The sequence below is a fragment of the Mytilus edulis genome, chromosome 14, assembly GCF_963676685.1.
Source record: "Mytilus edulis chromosome 14, xbMytEdul2.2, whole genome shotgun sequence".
NCBI classification, from domain to species: Eukaryota; Metazoa; Mollusca; class Bivalvia; order Mytilida; family Mytilidae; genus Mytilus; species Mytilus edulis.
In genome coordinates this window covers 19,689,919-19,709,842 of record NC_092357.1, presented here as the reverse complement: position 1 = coordinate 19,709,842, position 19,924 = coordinate 19,689,919, and the positions used below count along the sequence as shown (strand labels likewise).

General features: G+C 32.6%; 2 protein-coding genes across 3 annotated transcripts in view; one reads left to right on the top strand and one right to left on the bottom strand.

Moving 5' to 3' along the window:
- The window catches only part of LOC139503245 (hemicentin-1-like), a 40,913-nt gene extending 21,192 nt beyond the window's left edge, over positions 1-19,721 (top strand). The window contains exons 5-14 of the mRNA XM_071293004.1: positions 1,677-1,982; positions 5,706-6,014; positions 9,216-9,521; positions 10,613-10,918; positions 12,896-13,213; positions 14,391-14,690; positions 16,639-16,935; positions 17,734-18,042; positions 18,667-18,765; positions 19,678-19,721. Coding sequence (XP_071149105.1) covers positions 1,677-1,982; positions 5,706-6,014; positions 9,216-9,521; positions 10,613-10,918; positions 12,896-13,213; positions 14,391-14,690; positions 16,639-16,935; positions 17,734-18,042; positions 18,667-18,765; positions 19,678-19,721 — 2,594 coding nt within the window. The remainder of the gene's footprint in view (positions 1-1,676; positions 1,983-5,705; positions 6,015-9,215; positions 9,522-10,612; positions 10,919-12,895; positions 13,214-14,390; positions 14,691-16,638; positions 16,936-17,733; positions 18,043-18,666; positions 18,766-19,677) is intronic.
- The window catches only part of LOC139503680 (uncharacterized), a 167,587-nt gene that overhangs the window by 101,255 nt on the left and 46,408 nt on the right, over positions 1-19,924 (bottom strand). The window lies entirely within an intron of this gene.

The following is a 19,924-nucleotide window of genomic DNA, read 5'->3' as shown; positions in this document are numbered from 1 at the left end:
GCTGCAAATGCGTCTACAGTTTGTCGTTCGTCGTTTGTTAGTTCAAACGATGCATTTTTTTCTAACTTTAACATTAAATCAATTATCTAAACGTGTTCTTGCTTGTCATAACTCAACACATCGTCTAAAATTACTCAAAATGTCAATACAATCTAACCAAACGATGCATTTGTTTCTACTTGTGTTACGTTTAATAGACTATAACAATCGACACCCAACGTTTACCAAATTTTGGTAAGAAAGAAATGCATCCTTTAACTCTTGATAGATATATGTAAAGTTGTAAACTGTTTTAGAAAAGGTATCACCCCAGGTAATTGAAATTCTACTTTGGGTCAAATTTTGGGGAAATATGTGACATCTGTGCCCTTTTTTTGCAATATATTTTTGGGAAATACATACAGGTTGTATCCGTACAGCAAAAACGAAAATAAATATCTTAAACCATTCAACTACTGGATATCAAATCTATGAATACATACTTATACACATCTATTTGACAATCAGTAGGCTTTAATTTGCATGAGGAAGGAAATCGGGAGTTAAGTTTATGTATATTGCTATCTAACATAAGTACTAATCCAGTGACAAATCTCATTTTGTGGTGTCATTTCCAAAAAAGAGCAATAAAACATATCAGTGTCCACTATGAGAATGTTTATAAGCATTGGGTTCCTCTTTATTAAGTTAGTGCAAGTCTCTCAAACTGCCCACTTAGGAGTCGTCGTGTCAATCACTGCCTCACCTAGATTTCTCGGCGCCTGTTGATGTCTACAAAATCTTCTTCATGTTGAAGAAACTTTACAAACTCAATCACATCTATTAACCTGTCTCTCTGAGTTACCACCATGCAAATGCTTCATTTCTATGTAGATGTTTTAAATGTAAAAAACTATGATTTTACTAGGAACTTCTCCTGAATATAACCAAATAAACGGAGAATGTGTCCATGGGACTCCAAAAAAGCCCCAGCTAGCATATAAAACATTATAAAGGGTCATATTGGGATGTACGTGCGTACGGACGGACTAGGGGAACACTTAAATGCCCATTCCGAAGCGGCAGGGAATAATAAAATCGGACATTTTTATACTAAAAATGTGTATATCCAACCCATTCCCGAATATCCCTACGACCCATACACGATCAGGATCTGGTCTGGTCGAGATCAAGCTGAAACCGTGAACAGTTGATATGGTATATCTAGTTGAGTAAATATCGTGAATTGATCGAAATTATCGAATAAGTATTATTTTTTAATTAATAAAGTCGGTGGAGTCGGGAAGGAGTCGTTAAGGAGTCGTGAATGGTCGAGTTAAGGTCGTGCATCGTCGGATGGCTGTCAGGAGGAAGTCGTAAACAGGCCTGATCAAGAATTTGGTTGAGCTTGTTCGTAGAAATTTGGACAATCGGGATCATCGGGTTGATCTGATCGGCAGTATAAACCTAGCTTAAGATGGGCTGATTTACACCAAGCAAGACTAAATTTGAAGGTCCGGACTAGAGACAAATCGAGACCGGTCAAGACTGTTCGAGCCTTGGTCGATACCATTTCAGACTACGTCACGATCATAAAGAACTGAATCAGACTAATTAAGTAAAGTCGAGACCTAGTGGAGTACAAGTAAGTACAGTTACTTTTACATTTGCTACCTTCTAATTATATTATTTTAAAGGTGTACCAACTGTTTCTGTACTACAGTCGTCATACTCTGTAACTCCTGGTGACACAGTGATCTTGCAGTGCCTTATTAACTCGACACTACATGTTACTTATGTTTACTGGGAAAGATATATTGGAGGTATCAAAAAAATAATTAGTTTCACAACCGACACCAACAAATACAGTGGCAGTACTTCCACTACACCATCTTTGACCATCCTCCATGCATCACAAAGTGATGCAGGAAATTACAAATGTTTTGCGAACAATGGTATAGGAAAGGGATACAGTACAACAACTATTCTGTCTATTGCTGGAAGTAAGTACTTTTGTTGCTATATTACACAGTGATGTAACCATGATAACCTTCCAGTAATGAAGATATTATTTTTCGTGGTTTTCTTTAGTCATATCTTATATTTCCTAGTCGCTTGCGCGTTTTGTCCTGCAGGACATGGTATTCGCCTGCGTCCATAAATCCGTCCGTCCGAATCAATTCTCTGAGAAATTTGAAATGCAGCTTTCAAACTTGGTTTATTTTTTGTCATATTCTCTTCGTCATGCTTGATTGTCGGTTCGATGTGACAATTTAAACACGAGATGTTGGACTTTGACCTGTTTTATATGTTCTTATTATGATTCGTTGTAAACGCAACTGCTGTGTGCATTTTGCTGTTTAAGTCGGTAGGATTGGTTGCATTATGTATATTTATGAAAAAATTAAAACAATACGTTATAAATTCTATGCGACCACAGCGCTTTACTAGTTCTACCTTCATCAGGAACGCCGATCATTTGAAAATCAAGGATATATATAAAAAAAAAAACTTAACAGTTTAAGAGCTATATAACCAACAAGGACCTAAAAGTCCATCTTAGTGACTATATTGTACTGCCATTTTATTCGACTATTTAAACAGGAGTCATGTCTCCTTTTGAATCGTTTCGTCCCCGAGGTTTAACCATCCCAGAAGTCAGCACTTCGGTGTTGATATGAATACCAATTTCCTGTTACAAAACTTTTTTTTTTTAAATAAAGGATTTTTTGTATCCCAGGAATAGATAACCTTAGCGGTATTTGACATATTTTTTTGGTATTTTGGGTCCTCAATGCTCGTCAACTTTTACTTGTTTGGCTTTATAACAATTTTGATCTGAGCGTCACTGATGAATCTAAAAGAGGGACGAAAGATACCAAAGGGACAGTCAAACTCATAAATCTAAAACAAACTGGCAACGCCAAGGCTAAAAATGAAAAAGAAAAACAGAAAAACAATAGTACACACGACACAACATAGAAAACTAAAGAATAAACAACACGAACCCCACCAAAAACTAGGGGTGAACTCAGGTGCTCCGGAAGGGTAAGCAGATCCTGCTCCAAATGTGGCACCCGTCGTGTTGCTTATGTGATTACAAATCCGGTAAATAGTCTAATTCGGTAGATCACAATCATGAAAGGGAAGGGGATTGTAGTTACGACGTAAGGAACATAACCGATATCATTTGTGAAACGGTTATTCCATAACGGTCAACCAACTTGTGATGACGTCCGTAAAATTTACGAAGGGATGATTTCAACTTCACCATTTGGAACTCTTGGTTTAATAGCTTCCTTGTGAGCAGTAACAATTGGGAGATATATACCCCGTATGCAGGTGCTGCTGGAATGTTGCTACTTAGGAGTTCACAATTGGAAAGCTGAAATCATCTCTTTTGTCGTAAAGTTTTGTTTCCAACCGAGCCTCATTGTCTAATGTAAACGAAACGCGCGTCTGACATAATAAATGAAAATGCTGGTACCTTTGATAACTATTGACCATATCGTTAGTTGTTATACAATATTTCTTTGTACATAGCAAGATTTTTTGCCCTTATGCGTAGTTGATGATAATGTACAGTTACTTTGATTTTGCCATTTGAAAAAGGACTAACGGGAGTTTGAGGCGAATTTTAAAAATAACACCATCTAAACGCCACTCTTCTGAAAACATTTATTAAAAAGTTCTCCAGCTTAATACTTAACACTGTCGATTGTCATCCTGCGTTGTTGAAAGAGAGTTGTGGGACTTTGCTAACATATTCTGTATATACTGCCTCATCGATCTTATCTCACATTTGTTCGAGAATTGTAATAGTTACATTTTGTGAACGAAACTCCCGTGACACCGTTTGAAAGAAAGCTTTTTTACATTGTATTGTTTGTCGTAATGTATATAGTTTCAAAATAAGAAACTGTTATATGATTGCCAATGAGACAACTATCCACAGAAGACCAAATGACATGAACATTGACAACAATTGGTCACCGTAAGGTCTTAAACAATGGGTTAAACCTTTCCCGCATAGTCAGCTATAAAAGGTTTCAAAATGATAAATGTCAAACAATTCAAAATAGAAAACTAACGGCCTGATTATGTACAAAATAATGAACGAAAACAAAAACCAAATATGATATACAGCAACAAGCAATAACTACAGAATTACAGGCTCCTGACTTGGGACAGGCACATACAAAATGTGGCAGGGTTATACATGTTCGTGTGACCCTGTACTCTCCTATTCTGGGACACAGACTTTTGTTCTTCATTTTACACAGCGTGTGACATTTGCATTCTGCGTAGCAATCTTGCTGTCTTAAAAAGTCACCATCAATTTTATAGATTCAGAGTCGAGTTTTAAATTTTGTATAACTATTGAACTTCTAGATGCTTTGATTTTTTGGAGATATTTCGTTACTGTCACAAAGATGTTTAAACGTATTCTTTTATTCCTGCAATTTCAATTTCAATAACGGCTTTCTTACTTTTTTACGGGGAGCTAGAGACCATTTCAGATAGTTCTAGTTCAGTCGTTTCTTTACTATTGATCTTGCTATATCCCCAACTCATATTTTAATGTGAATCTGGGAATAGAACTATGTGTAACTTATCCCAAAATTGTGTTTCTGCAATAATTACAAACACTTTTTTCAGAAAGAAATTGATATGCCACCCATTTTTGGGGTATATATTTTCTGTTTACAAAATGAGAAACGCTTCCGAGATATTCACAATCAACTATAATTCATTCAGATTGGAAAAGACAAACTAAAAAAATCAATTTCGTCCATTTTGATTACATTTGTACATTTATTAAAATGCAGTGCTCCAATAATTTTATAACAAAAAACAATTTTCAAAACGAAAATGGTACTATAACGATTCTAAATTATCAATATAACCAACAGTGGTAAATCTAGTGAAAGCTAATGACTGCTAACCCACAATAAAATATATTTCTTTGAAAAAAAATTTAAAACGTACTCAGAAAAATGCAGGAACTTCTTGATTTTCATAGCTCATAATTAACGTGTTTACACATTCTCTAACAGTATGAGGGACAACACTCATCGTAAGCTTTCCTAAATTACTGTATTTGATTTATTGGTATATAACTGTTATTCCGCATAGTGTTTCCGATATCAATTTCGTTCACACTCGTAACAAGGCCGCTCATCCTCATCAGGTGATCTGCTCAATATTTACTTGATCCAGTGTTGTACTTGTATTTACGTCGTATTTGATTATCTTTAGGGTGTACTTGGGTGAAAATAAATGAATTAAGAATCTAAATTTGATACTGTAAGCCTAAAGAGCATTGAGTAAGGAAAAAGCTAAAAATAAGTATAGGTCACGGAACTCCTTTTTGAGATATTTGAGATTTAAAATATGGCGGGAAAAGGCTGACTCAGACTTTTACCTAATATTTGCATTGGTATTATTGGTCTAAAATCAAAATCAAGAAAATCAAAAATCTTCTAAAGTTTTGTAAAATTACCTTTCATGCGCTTCTAAGTCTTATATGACAAAATAAATGGGTGTTATGGGCAAAATATTTAACCTAATATTGTATGTAAAAAGCATCAAGAAGTCCGAACATTTGACAACAAGTCTAAAACCTCACCTTAGTACATCCTTAAAGAGCACTGGGAACACATGTTTGACATATTTTGTTTCCACTTTGTTGCCTTTTGACATAATATAATGTTATTCTTTCAAAGGTTTACCCACTGTTACTGTACCACAGTCGTCATACTCTGTACCTCTTGGTAACACTGTGACCTTGCAGTGCCTTGTTAATTCTACACTGACAGTTACCTCCGTTTACTGGAAAAGATACAGGGGAGAATATAGCCTAGCATATATCAAATTCACAACCGACGCCAACAAATATAGGGGCACAACTACCACCATACCTTCTCTGACCATCTTCAATACAGAACAAAGTGATGTAGGAACTTACACATGTTTTGCCTACAACGGCGTAGGAATTGGACAAAGTACAAACACCATTCTGTCTATAACTGGAAGTAAGTAAAATTGTGCTATCTGTTCAATGTTTGTTTTTCATATATTTTTTTTTCGTTTCAAGCGCACCGCGCTTTGAGGTTTATATCGTAGGTCAGTCCGTCCGAAACCCATCAATACTCGGAGATAATTTTACAAACACATTCATACCTGGTAGTAGTATTTTTCGTCATATTCTCTTGACCATGATTTATCGTCAGTATGATTTGGCAATTTCCACAGATGTATGGAAGAGGGACGAAAGATACCAAAGGGATAGTCAAACTCATAAATCTAAAATAAACTGACAACGCCATGGCTAAAACTAAAAAGACAAACAGAAAAACAATAGTACACATGACACAACATAGAATAAAGAATAAACAACACGAACCCCACTTTTACCAATTTTTTTAATATTTTAAAAACGACACCTGGTGTAAGCAGCTCTTCTTATAACAGAAAGTGTTTGCAATCTTGATCTTAACGCATGGTTTCAGATAAGCATAATATAAGCTGCATGACATGATACCAACTGACAGAAAGTTAGAAAATTTGAAATCTTCCCGGTTGCTATTGTTAAGAAAAAGGTGTCAGTAGATGTTAGGTCCTGAGGGAATTTATGGTAAAAAAAATGAGAAAGCAATTTTCAGTAAAATTAAAAAAAAAAATAATACAAAAATGATTTTAAAAAGTGAAATATGTAAACTTAAAAAATTATAGTGTTATAAATATATTCATTATTTGTTAGAATATGTAAATATGTTTTATCTCAGCGATTACAATTCATTTACACTTATAACAGAATTAATTATGTGTACCAGTCTGCGTTTTAAGATTTTCTAATTATGTTTAATTCTTTAATGGAAATTTTTACAAAAATTGTCTCTTGGACAGTAAATGATCACTAGGTCAAGGTCAAGGTCACATTGTCTATAAATAGACTAAAAGTTGAATATGAACTTAAATTGTCAGGTTGCACAAAACATATATACATACTGTATTATGTACAGCTGGTGAAACTTATAACATTCCCATTGCTACAAACATCAAACTATCCTGTAATAGTAAGTGCTCAGTTATAAATTTTGCAATATTTAAAATTCGTTTAAGGGGTCTAGGCTGAACTGTATAAGCTGTAGATTACATAAAATTGGTACTTTTTATGTACATTTAGCTGAAAAATCACTCAGTTCTCGAATGCCGGAAAAACTGTAAACAAATCTTAATAATAAAAAAGGGTGAAAAACTTCAATATATACGCAATCCTTCTGTGAAGTTGCACGGATCTGGGTTGAAACCTGTTGGAGTTGACTGCACTATAAATTTATAGTTTTATACATGTACTGTAATTGTCTTATTTGCGCAGTCAAAATGCTGACTGTTTTAACTTTGACTTGACTTTATATTGTCGCGATTAACATACAGACTTGTATGCGAAGCTAATGGTGTGTTTCTGTGCAGTTTCAACTACGACATTATAAACAACATCTATGTTCATGGAATTGTTATAACGTCCCCTTTATCGTCAAACCTGTCGATGTTTTTTATTTGAATTTTTTGTATAAGGAGAATCATGTATTGCTCCAAAATTGATACTCGAAATCGGATGTAAATGCGTGTCAAAGCCTTACCTTACTTTATCTATCTGTTACTTATCCTTGTACAAAGACATTTTACTAATATATTTATTTATTCTTCAAGTAATCATATAAAATGATTGCATTATTTCTGATAAAAAAAATTCTAGCAAAGGTCACTCTTCAAATGTTTAATGTTTTTATAAGTATGTGTAAACTTTAAAAAAATATATTACCTCATCGCTGCTGCTGCAAAGATTAGCTGAACTATCATCCTTATGTGTCGAATTCATGGAAAGTTGCACATTATACAAATACTTGATATCTAAACTTTTAATTATTTAGGTGGTCATAAGACAATTGCACTTTCCTTTTTTTCTTGTCTCTTATTTTATTTTCAATTTATTATCACTGAATATGAAAGATCAAGCTCACATATTTTGTAAAAATTACTAGAGAGACTAAAATGAATTTCATACAATAGATATTTCTACACTATGAATAAACCTAATTAAATGTGTTAACTTCATATCATTCATTCTTTTTTTTCTTGCCTGTTTAAAGTCAGGATCCTTTTAATTAGTGGTTGTCGTCGGTTCATACGTGTCATATTTGTTTTTCGCAAATTATACTACTGTAGATTAAGCCGTTAGATTTACCGTCTGATTTATTCACATCCGGGTCTGTTGTATCTGTTTATATTATGGTTTTATTTTCATTGCTAAAAGACGTCCAGTTACCTATAATTGCTTACATTCATGTCATGATAATCATACCACATCTTCTTATTTTATAGTTATGTTTGCACTAACTGATTTTTCAGATTATAGTATTTTACCCTCTACTTATATGGTTATATAACCTACCAGAACCAACAACAAATGCTATTCAAATTTTGTCTCTTGTGTGCAATCAAACCGCATCTACTCACTGAATTTTTTTCCAAATACGCATGCATTCTTTTTTTAAATATTATTTTGGATACACTGTTCCTAACTCTCAATACCTTACCCCCCACTCCCCATCCACAATCCCAATTTTCTCAGCTCCTCCCCCCCCCGCATTAATCCCAGACAAAAACTGGGCAATTTTTTTACACAGCATATCCCTATTTTAACGCAACCTCTTACCCAGTTCCATTTCCCCTGACAGTTAATATTTTCAATGAATTGTTACATCCTGTATAGTTGTTACACAAATTGAATGACAAAGCAAATTATTTAATGGCTTCAACGGGTCTTATTATTTCAATAGTTATCAAAATAAGGATATTGATGTTACAAAATGTTTGAAACAGAATGACTTGTTTTATTTAAAAACTAATGTCGAGTATTTCAGTTTTTCCTTGTAATTTCGTAATTGACCATGAACTTCTCCAACTACAGGGTTGTATCTTTAAATCTCACATGAAACACATACCAAATTGTGTTGATCGATGTAGATAAGATTGTGAAAATACTGTACGAACTTAGTCGCTCAATGCGTTGGTCTTACAATGAATCAGACCTGTCTATATAGTATGGGCTTAGGTCTTTGTTGAAGCTGTACAGTGACTTGTAGTTGTACAAATACTTTACCTTTGGTCGTTTTTTTTTTCATATTGTTATTGCCTTCTGACAAATAATAAATGTTGTTCTTTTGAAGGTGTACCAGCTGTTTCTATTCAAAAGTTGTCATATTCTGTAACTCCTGGTGATACTGTAGTCCTACAGTGCCTTGTTATCTCTACACTCACTCTTAAATCAGTTTACTGGCAACGGAATATTGGTGGAGGTATAAAACGTATTACATTCGAAACCGACACCAACAAATACAGTGGCAGTGCTATCTCTACACCATCGCTGACAATCTTTAATGCAGCACAAAGTGATGTAGGAATTTACACATGTTATGCCATCAATGGCGTAGGAACAGGACATAGTACAACTACTACTCTGACTGTTACTGGGAGTAAGTTATTGTGTTGCTATTTTGTTTTTGTTTTAACACTTTGATATAACCGTGTTTTATGATAAAAATAGAACCGAACACTGGTAAATTAAAAAATAAAAGGGAACGTTAATAAAACTTGACAAAATTAAACGTTGAAATGTAACAACCAGCAGAACGAATGTTTAACAACTGTCTTATTCGTGAACTGAATGATGTCAGTGATAAAAAAAAATCGTGAGAAGTTGAAACAATTAAAATATTATACAGAAAGATAATTCCCATATAGGAACTGTTTGATTGAAACATGGTGAGTTTCAAATCCGAGAACTGTTGGTATCATACAAGACATATTGCGAGAAAAAAAAAACGGTAGCAAAATTCAGGAAATCGTCTTTCTATCATTATTCAAATATGTTGCACTAAATACAATTATAATTAGATATCATAGTACATGTATCATATTAATTTTCAAATGCATATCAAAAGTCGAGGACACCTTTAGATAAGAATATTTATTTATATGTAATCGGTGGCATTAATTACCTTTGTCATATTTGTTTAGCAAAAAGGTTAACTTTCTGCATATATATCTTATAGTCATGCGTTGCTTGCGCTATTGAGTTTTTTATATAAAGTGTCCTTTTTCCTTCAAACGTTCTTTACCCTATTTAATTATTGGACAACTTTAAGAGGCATTTTGATTCATACCTGTTTATGAAAAATGATACATAAAACTAAACATTTGAAAGCCAAAACATATAAAACACCTGAACACGTGAAACTCTACAGTATCCAAAGAGAAGAGAAGCTTGCTGTTAATCTTGTTAGTACCAGTAGCTATAGACCTAGTACATGTAATATCAAATGAAAATAGCAGGAACAATCCGTACTTCAAATAGGTTTTCTGGATTTTAACAAACATAGAATATATTTATTTTTTTGACCGTGCATAATATTTTTTTTTGGTTTATTGAAAAACACATGTAATTTTGATAATTTCTACTCGCACAATTTTTGTTAAGTCGATTGTTAACAAAGATTTTGGTAGTCCTATCGTTTTTTAATTCTCTTAAGTGAGAAGACTGATATTGCCCATGTTGTCTTTCCAGGTTTACTAACCGTTGATATTTCTCCATCTAATGCTGATCTTCTCGAGGGACAATCTCAGTTAATTACATGTACTATAACTGGAGAACCAGCAGTCAGATCCATTATATGGTATTTCACACCAACAGGTTCTACAAAACAACAAATATTGAGCACAGACAATACTGCTAAATATTATGGTGGTAACGCTCAGAATCCCTCAGTATTAATAATGAACTTCCAGTCATTCGATGGTGGAACTTATTGTTGTTCTGCTATCAATGTTGTTGGGCAAAGCAACAGTACATATACAGTCCTAAGATTCATTAGTAAGTATTGATATATGAGCCAGTTTATGCAAAAAGATAAAAAACGAAAACTTTGTGAAATTCTAAATAAATGAAGGATTAATAATAAACACGAAGTTTAATACATGTAAATGACAACATATAAATTTAGAAGTAAATATGGAAAAAAAATTACATGATTTAAACACATTTTTTAATACATTTTTTACAAATTTAAACACAATTTAAAGCATAATTATTGTAAGCAGTCATCTGATCCAATCCATAACACACCATTACTTACCCTAGTACGATTAAGCTGTAATATTTTCACTCCTTTCACTCTTTGCAAACCATACACCCTTCACCTTTCCCTTGGGTTTTTTAAGGTGTTGTTCAATTATTTCACATTTTGTATTAATTTTTCCATGTATAGTTTAAGTGTCTTGACTTGGCTCTTGATTAAATTCACTCTAGTAATAGCTGGTATAAGGCTGTGGCTAACAAAGCAAATTTTATCGGGGGCAACAAATTAAGGCCAAAGAAATTATAGTATTAAGTAAATTAATTTCGATTTCAATTGCAAACACTCAAGATGACGTCATTTTTGCATTTTCCCTTACATGTTACGGTAGTGAGGCATATGCAGAGATAAAGACAATTGTTGACTTTTTCCCCTAACAAAATTTTGTACATTTATGTATATTGACACAGTTAATGTATTTCCGGGGTAACAAATGATTTTACACTTAAAATAGTACAAAATTCCGATATTTCCATGTCCTTTCCGATTTAACTGTCAAATCTGGGACGGAGTTGACCATTTCACCGATGTTTACATAAATACCATTTTTACGGATAAAATGGTTTTTTTTCAATATTTCAATTCACTTAAACAACAACATCAACTAAGTACTTAACAGCTGTTAATACATATTATGCAAGAAGATCATGTATCATCAAATATGAAATAGACAAGCGGAAACACAAGAAGCAACTTTTCATATCTGCATTTAAAGGACCATTTAGTAGATAATAAATAAACTAGACGTTTATTCTACATGCTGAATAAATACAGGCTCCTCATTTGTCGTAAAGAACTAAAAACAAGTAACAAACACCGTCTATAAAACACTGGAAAGAAACCTGAATATTGAGAAACACAAACTCTGTCGAAATCTAGGGAGGAACTCATTTTCTACGGAAGAGCTAAAAATGTTACTTTTATGATACCTGTCGCATCGCTACTAGCAACTTGAACTCAATCATGGGTCATAATCAAAGAAAAACTGACGAAAGAGTTGATATATTTAATTGAATTTATCATTGGTTGTCAGTTATAAAGATATTCAACAACGGAATCATTATGTATTAAATTGATCACAACAAATGAACCTTGTGTGGACGAAATTCGCGACTGGTGAATCAACATGGAGCCTGGCATATTTGGTGGCTTAGTACAGGTTCTTGGTATAAACACATGTTAGTGGACTTTTCAAACCGGTCAGTTTAGTATTATCCGCCTAGTAGTAAGAAGTCTTGTGCTGAAATAAAATATCATTGATGTCCCTATTTTTTGCAATTCCGATACTCATCTTTTAAAGTACTAATTGTTATCTATCACCAGTCATATTTTTCCTTTTCAAGATTTCGTACAACTTTTATACTTGTTTTCAAAAGTCATAATTTTGATTTTGAATTTATTGAAATGTATGAATGTAAGAAAGTCTTGTTTTTGACCTTTTGTCCGATATTCGGAATCCTCTGAAGTTTAGGAAAGATATGTGCCAAATTTTAATTGTACGAAAAATCTGTAAATCTTTCCCGTCAAAATTCATATCTTAAAAGAAGTTGGAATTTTTTCTGCTTTTCTTGTTCCTTTATATATTCTATAATATGTAATCTATATCAGTCATTGAAAAATTATTTTGAAACAGATAAGCGAACATTCTTAACAATTATCTTATACATGAACTGAAACTAGTATATTTTTAAAATAAGTATCTATTCTAATACCAGGTGACCTGCATATAACAGCATCATTGACAACATATTCAACTATAGTAGGTGATTCTATAGTTACCATGCTGTGTCAAATAAACGGTACACCCCCCGCTGTCGAATGGGACTGGACAAAAACGCCGATGAAAGGAGGCAATGCTCAGGTTATAACTATGGGGACAGGTAATGCTAAGAGACAAGTTGTTAAGTCGGCCACAAACCCTAATTTGAATCTATTTAGCATTACAGAAGACGATGAGGGTATATATAAATGCCGAGCAAGCAATGGGAAACAGCAGTATACGAGTGAACCTGTCATCCTTAAAGTTCTAGAAGGTAAGCTGTTTGTACTTTCATTTTAAATTTTAACTTTCAGTCATGCACTAGAGTTCAAAAGTTTGCATATCCAAAAAGTGTAAATGAGTATAATGTTTATCCATTGATTATTACAACCAAATACAAAGTACATGCGCCGAAAAAGGATTTTTAAACAGATATATCATGTTAAGGAGGGGTATTTGCGAAAAATACCAGCCGAGAGAATGTTAAATTTCGCGAGCCGTAAGGCGAGGGAAATTCATTCTCATTTCTATTCTTTACAATAATACAAGTTTGTATGATCGTTCTTGAGTTTATCAAAATCTTCATACATGTACTGTTATTTATTTATTATCGTCTCGTCCATTAATTCCCGTATACTGTGACCTTATCTATGATACCGCTCGTTTGAATTACGGTCACTGCACTGCGCAAGTTCGATGGAAAAACGCATTTTAAGATAAATAGCAATACGTGCATCTTAAAGAACAAATCAAATACACCAAAGCCTTTAACAAGTGTCATTGAAAAGTGTAAAAAAACCAAATGGGGAATGTATGGTAAATAAAAATATCATGACTCTGACAATTCACTTGGCTCCACGTGATACAATGTGACATATGTGAATTGTTTATATATGTCATGATCCGTTTAACTTTGGCAAAAAATTCGAAAGTTCATTAATTTTCAACCAATAATCACCGAGTGATAAATTATTGGTCACTAATATGTTATAAAGTTTTTATAAATGTAAAAGCAACAAAATTCATAAAGAACTCAGTTTTCTACAGTTGCATGCATAGTTTCAATAATTTCGATAACATTATAATTACAAGAAACTCGTTTCATAATAATTTAGAGTGAATTGTGAATAAGATTGGTTATAACTTATACATGTTATATTTCGAAATGTGTTGATGAACTGTAGATTCACAGTTGAAAAACATCCCCTACGTCAAAGTGTTCTAGAATGCTTTGGAAGAAAAGTTGAGTGTTGTTTGATTATTTGTTTTTGAGGTTGCAATCATTCAATCGATATATTTGTTATTCAAAACGGTTGGCTTTCTATTGTTTCTATAATAAGTATGACGAAATATGTTTCGATTACTGTAAACTAGTTAACCATGTCGACACATTTTCTATATAAAGTTACATTGTTCATTGAAAATTCTAATTGGAAACATTAATATTTTAGCATCATCCAGGAGCGCTCCAGGTGAACCTGAGATAGGTAAACCAATAGAATTTCAGGAAGGAATAAATATTATTCTCACATGCAGTTCTGCAGGAGGAAATCCATCATCATCAGTAGTTTGGTTCAAAGATGATATATTAATTTTATCTGGTACTACAACATTTACTAGTGGTAATATAACAACAACAACATTAACTCTTACAACAACTACTGATGATGACCATGAGGTATATGAATGTCAGGCAGACAATGGATTCCTCCAGGGACCACTTGTAAAGACAACATATCTAGCTGTTAATCGTATGTATTGGCACTTTCTTTAAACATCACTAATACCTAACCATCTTTTGAAGACATAAGTCTCCATGTAAATTGCAAAAATCAAACTCAAAACTTAAAACCAAATAAGTCTATCACAATATTGCATTGTAAAATAATGTAAAATATTTTATAGACGACTCTTACTGGCTTCTTAACAAACGTAATTCTACCGTAAATATCCTAAACTATTTAACATTATCGTAATCTCATTAAATATTAAACCTGTAATATCAAAATACTCACTAAATCAATAATTTCTAGTACACGCTCTGGAATAAGGCTCTATATTTTGGATAAAACAAACCTTAATGAAGTAACTAAGAACCATCTTAAGAAATAAAGCATATGACGCAACATCAGATATTGCTACCATTTAGTTTTACAGAAAAAGTACGTCAAACCGGCACATTATCTTATTTTCCTGTTTTCCTTATTGGGTAAATGCAAAAGTATTTCACAAAAGTTTAAATGCCGTACGATCCAATCCATTATGATTTTATAATTAACAAATGAAATTAGATTTTTTTGTCAGTTATTTTTTGGTGTTTGGAGAATATTTTTGTATTATATATATTCAAACCACATCGAATTTAATTTCAACTTGTAGTGGTACAAGAGACAATACATATAGTTATGATAATGACGGAAGTTTATTATAGGATTAAACACATTTTTCTAGAGGTTATTGATGTGTAAACCGGGGCGATTAACTAACAAACTGAATAAAAATCCGAAGGACTTTTATGTTGAGTTTTTGAGTAAGACTACCGGTTTACACTTCAATAACCTCTAGAAAAATGTGTTTAATCCTTATAATCTTCAGCCAAACATTTGTGATATATAATAAACATGTTTTTTTGTTGATAGCTACTAAATATATCTACCATCAAAAGCACAATGGTAAATTGTAACTGAGATGTACGCCACCATCTTGACTTTCTAAAAACCATAAATGTCCGATAAATGCAACGGAATCTTAAATAAAATAGCACCTACCTCAAAAAATTCATTTGTATTAGATGTTATCCGAATTTGAAGCATACACGTAACGAAATAATCTTTCCCTTTGAAAATTTCAATTCGTATGACGTCGTGTTTTGCCATGACGTATATTCGCCAAATCCTTCATGAAATTACGCGGAATTTTATTAAATTTTATTTTTATACATTTTCGAAGCTTTAGGGCATTAAATTTAATTTTTGTTTGTTTATATATGCACTTGAATAGTCCTAACTGTTATACAATTGTTTTAAAATCTCATTTTGCTGAAAATCCCGGTATCACTGCAAGCTTGTGTAAAGCGGATGAATATATTACAAAAGCAGTTTCGGAAACATTGTTTATCAAAGTGTAAACTTAGAGAAAAATTCTTATTGACCAATCCACACAAGTATTTATAGATATGCAAATCATTTAAGAATTATTTACTTTTACTTTGATTGTCATATAGGTGTGCATTCTTTATAAACTTTCGTTTTAATGAATGCAGGACATTTGTAGTAACCCGAGAATGCAGTCCATGCTGTCCCTGGCATATTACGCTTGTGGTGGCGTCAAATAATAATAGCGGACAACTTTGGAAGACATTTTCATTAATTCGTAATTTTTACAGATAACTGTAATCTTAATACAATTTGGTGTTCCAATATCTATGTGTACAGTACTTTTTATTTGTTTAGTTTATATAGCAGACGAAATATCATCATGAAATAATTCACTGTGATAGAGAAGATTAGTACCCCTCGAAAAAGCATTGTAAACCTTGGCTTCGACGCGCTTGACAATGTTTTCTCGGGGTAACAATCTGCTTTATCACCCTCTCATCTATATGTCATTTATAAAATGATGTTTATATGTTCAAATTAATTTTAATATATGAGTTTTAAATGCAGCTATATTAAAAATTTTCTTTTTCATATATGATAGCTTCCAACAACCTTCCAAGCCAACCACAAATAGTTGGAGTACAACGCTATGATTTAGGTGACATTGTAACATTATCATGCAGTTCCACAGGAGGGAATCCTTTGCCATCAGTAAATTGGCTACGAAACGATAATATCATCGCAAATGGTATAAGAAGATCTGCAGGCGGCGGTGTAACAACAACAACACTTACTTTTAATGCTAGATTGGAAGACCACCTTGGAGTGCTTGAATGTCAGGCGGATAATGGCATTTTACAGAAACCCCTTTCATCGACAACATATATTGAATTGTATTGTACGTATAATGTTCAAGCATTAAAGATGATGACAACAAAACAACGGTTACAGAGCACTATAATTGTAGAAATTGTAGAATTTAAATTACTAGATATAGTGCACTGTTGATTCGTTTTTACAGAGCTAAAACGTCGTCAGACCATGTTGACCTAACATAGTTTCAAATCTACTATTTTCTGACGATCGGATTTTATTACTTTTTTCTGAATATGATTTTTTTCTGGTTTAATTTACGCAATGAAGCGATACGTACCAAAGTTGTGTTGCACTCATTAGTTGACGGGCTTTCAGTTGTAAGATTAAATAATTACATTAGATGTTTGTTTCATTATATTACGTTATTCTGATTGGTTAACTGCACATCACGTGCTATTCCTGAAACAATTGTACTAGACAATAACATTTATCACTCATGATGACACGAGGTCCCACAATAAAGTGCACAGGTAAATTAAATGAAAACTTGATAAAAATCGTGTTTTCATGATACTAGCTAAAAAAAATGTAATTATAAGTATTGAATGCTTCTTTTTGTAACTTTATAGGGTTGTAAAAGCGTTGACCGTGCGCACATTTTTAGTATGAAGCGCTTCCGCGCTTCATACAAAATGTACTTCGGTCAACGCTTTTACACCCCAATAAATTTACAAAAAGCAGCATTCAATTCTTAAATGATTCCATTCCTGATCATGGTAATAACAAACATTTTTTAACAGTTACATTTTATTTTATTTACTTGTGATTTCTTATATGTTTTTTAAATATTTTTAAAGTTTGCATTGACGTGTCATTTAAGTTTCATCAAACATCCCAATCTTGACCGGACCTACCAAGTTGACATCTGGATCTGCAGGAAAATGGACTTGTTCTGCAATGAATGGATATCCTGCTCCTACCATTTCCATGAGAATCGAAGACCAATCTTACACACAAGAGCTTACTATTGTGCATACATATGATGTTACTGACAAAAGTTATACAGTTGCTGGTTCATTAAACTTGGTTCCATCTTCAGAAAAGAGTAGACAGACTATTTGTTGTGATGTTAGTAATCTGTTCAATAACAAATTACCTCAATCAGTGTGTTTGCAGTTGACAATTAATGGTATGTTATTTAATTATATTATTTTTGTTTAATATCATATATTTTGGAAGTTTTTAATCATTTTGCAAACTATTCATAATGACCATATTTGATAAAATACATCGAATGTATTTTATGTTTGGTTTCGTGCATTTCAAATTATACCATACACATGTTAAATAATCTATAATCAATTATGGTAAATTTGAAAGACAAAACAAACTGTTTACAGCCAAGTCCCAATGTAAACAATATAAAGAAACCCAAAGCAGGAAAATATTCAAGCACACATATCACTTACAGTTACTTAGTAATTTTGGAATGTAATTTTTCTGAGCTTTCTAACTGTTGTGACCTCTATCATTTTCTTATGTAACACTCTCTATAAAAAGAATTACAGAATGTATACAAATGTTTGTGAACTAAATTGAACTGTTAACAGACTGAACAATAAAGTATTCATTCACGTTTTAGTCTTATCAACATTGATTAATTTTAAACAATTCGCTGGTGGTCAATAAATTTGGTTCTGTAGTTGATATTAACTAATTCAAAGCAACAACATTTAATTACTTAAATACAGGCCAAATGTCTAAACAGTGAACTTAACGTTGTAAAAACTGACTACATTGTACTTTTTATTAGATAAAGAAGAACAGAACGTATTAATGTATGTCGCGATTGGACTTATAGGAGGATTGCTTCTCTTCGTATTAATAATGGGGATAATTTGTTACAGAAATGGTAGGTTTAACGTCAGTAAAGCAGCTCTTCGTATATATTATTGCGATAATTTGTTCAAGAAATTGTGTTTTGGTCAATTTCATTATTGCTATTCTGCATATTAATCATAGCGATACATTGCTTCAGACAGTTTATGGTTTAGGCATTGCTACTCTTCATATTAATTATTAATTAAAGTATTGGTTCTCTTCGTATTTAACAAGCCGATAATTTGTTCCAGATATGGTATGGTTACTTGCAGTAGTGAATCTCTTCATAGCATAATACAATATAATATAAGAAAAAAAACTGTAACCTAAAGAACTTCATAACCAATTCGTAATCCCCGTATAGTATGTTTTCCTAACGCTCTAAATATTCAATTTCAGTTTATCTGTATGGATACATTTGTACCATGTAAATCCTGAATTATTCATGTATCAATTTTCAATCAATGTTTCAAGCCTTGTAGTGCTACTAGCTATTCCAAATGTCCTCTCTTATTCAAAATAACAATCTGGTTTCCCCCCCCCCCTAATTATCAAAATTTTTGGGACAAAAAAGTTACATACGTATATGATACGGTACCCTTAAATTGGTAGGCAATTAAATGAAACAGTAAATTGGGCTTGATATGATCATTTTATATATCTATATTGCTCATTTGGAAAAAAAACCACTTATTCATGTAAATTCATTTACTAGTCTTTGTAATGTATGAATTTTATACGCCCAGTATCTACCCAGTGATGTTATATACGAAAAGAACATCTTTTAATACTGGTTTTACATATTAATCTTGTTCCGGTTTAGCGGAACTTATCCAACATTCTTAGGTACTTATTTAGGCCAATCAAAGTCTAAAGAAGTGTAGTTAGTATGGACATATTATTAGAAATATGATGTATGTTCAATTATATTCATTTGTTTTAGGTTTTACATTAGTTCGAGGCAAAAAAAGAGAAAATGTAAAGTGAGTTTATATTTTGAACATGTTAAAGGATGATTTTACATAGTTATTACTTGAGTCTTTGATATAACTCATTGAGATGGTTGACTTGTCATTGTCAAAATAAATATATGAAATTTATATTACCTTAATCGATTCAAAGAGGGGCAAAACATCCGAACACTTTTCTAGTTTTGAAAACTGCATTTTGACCCTAATGTGCGTTTCTTG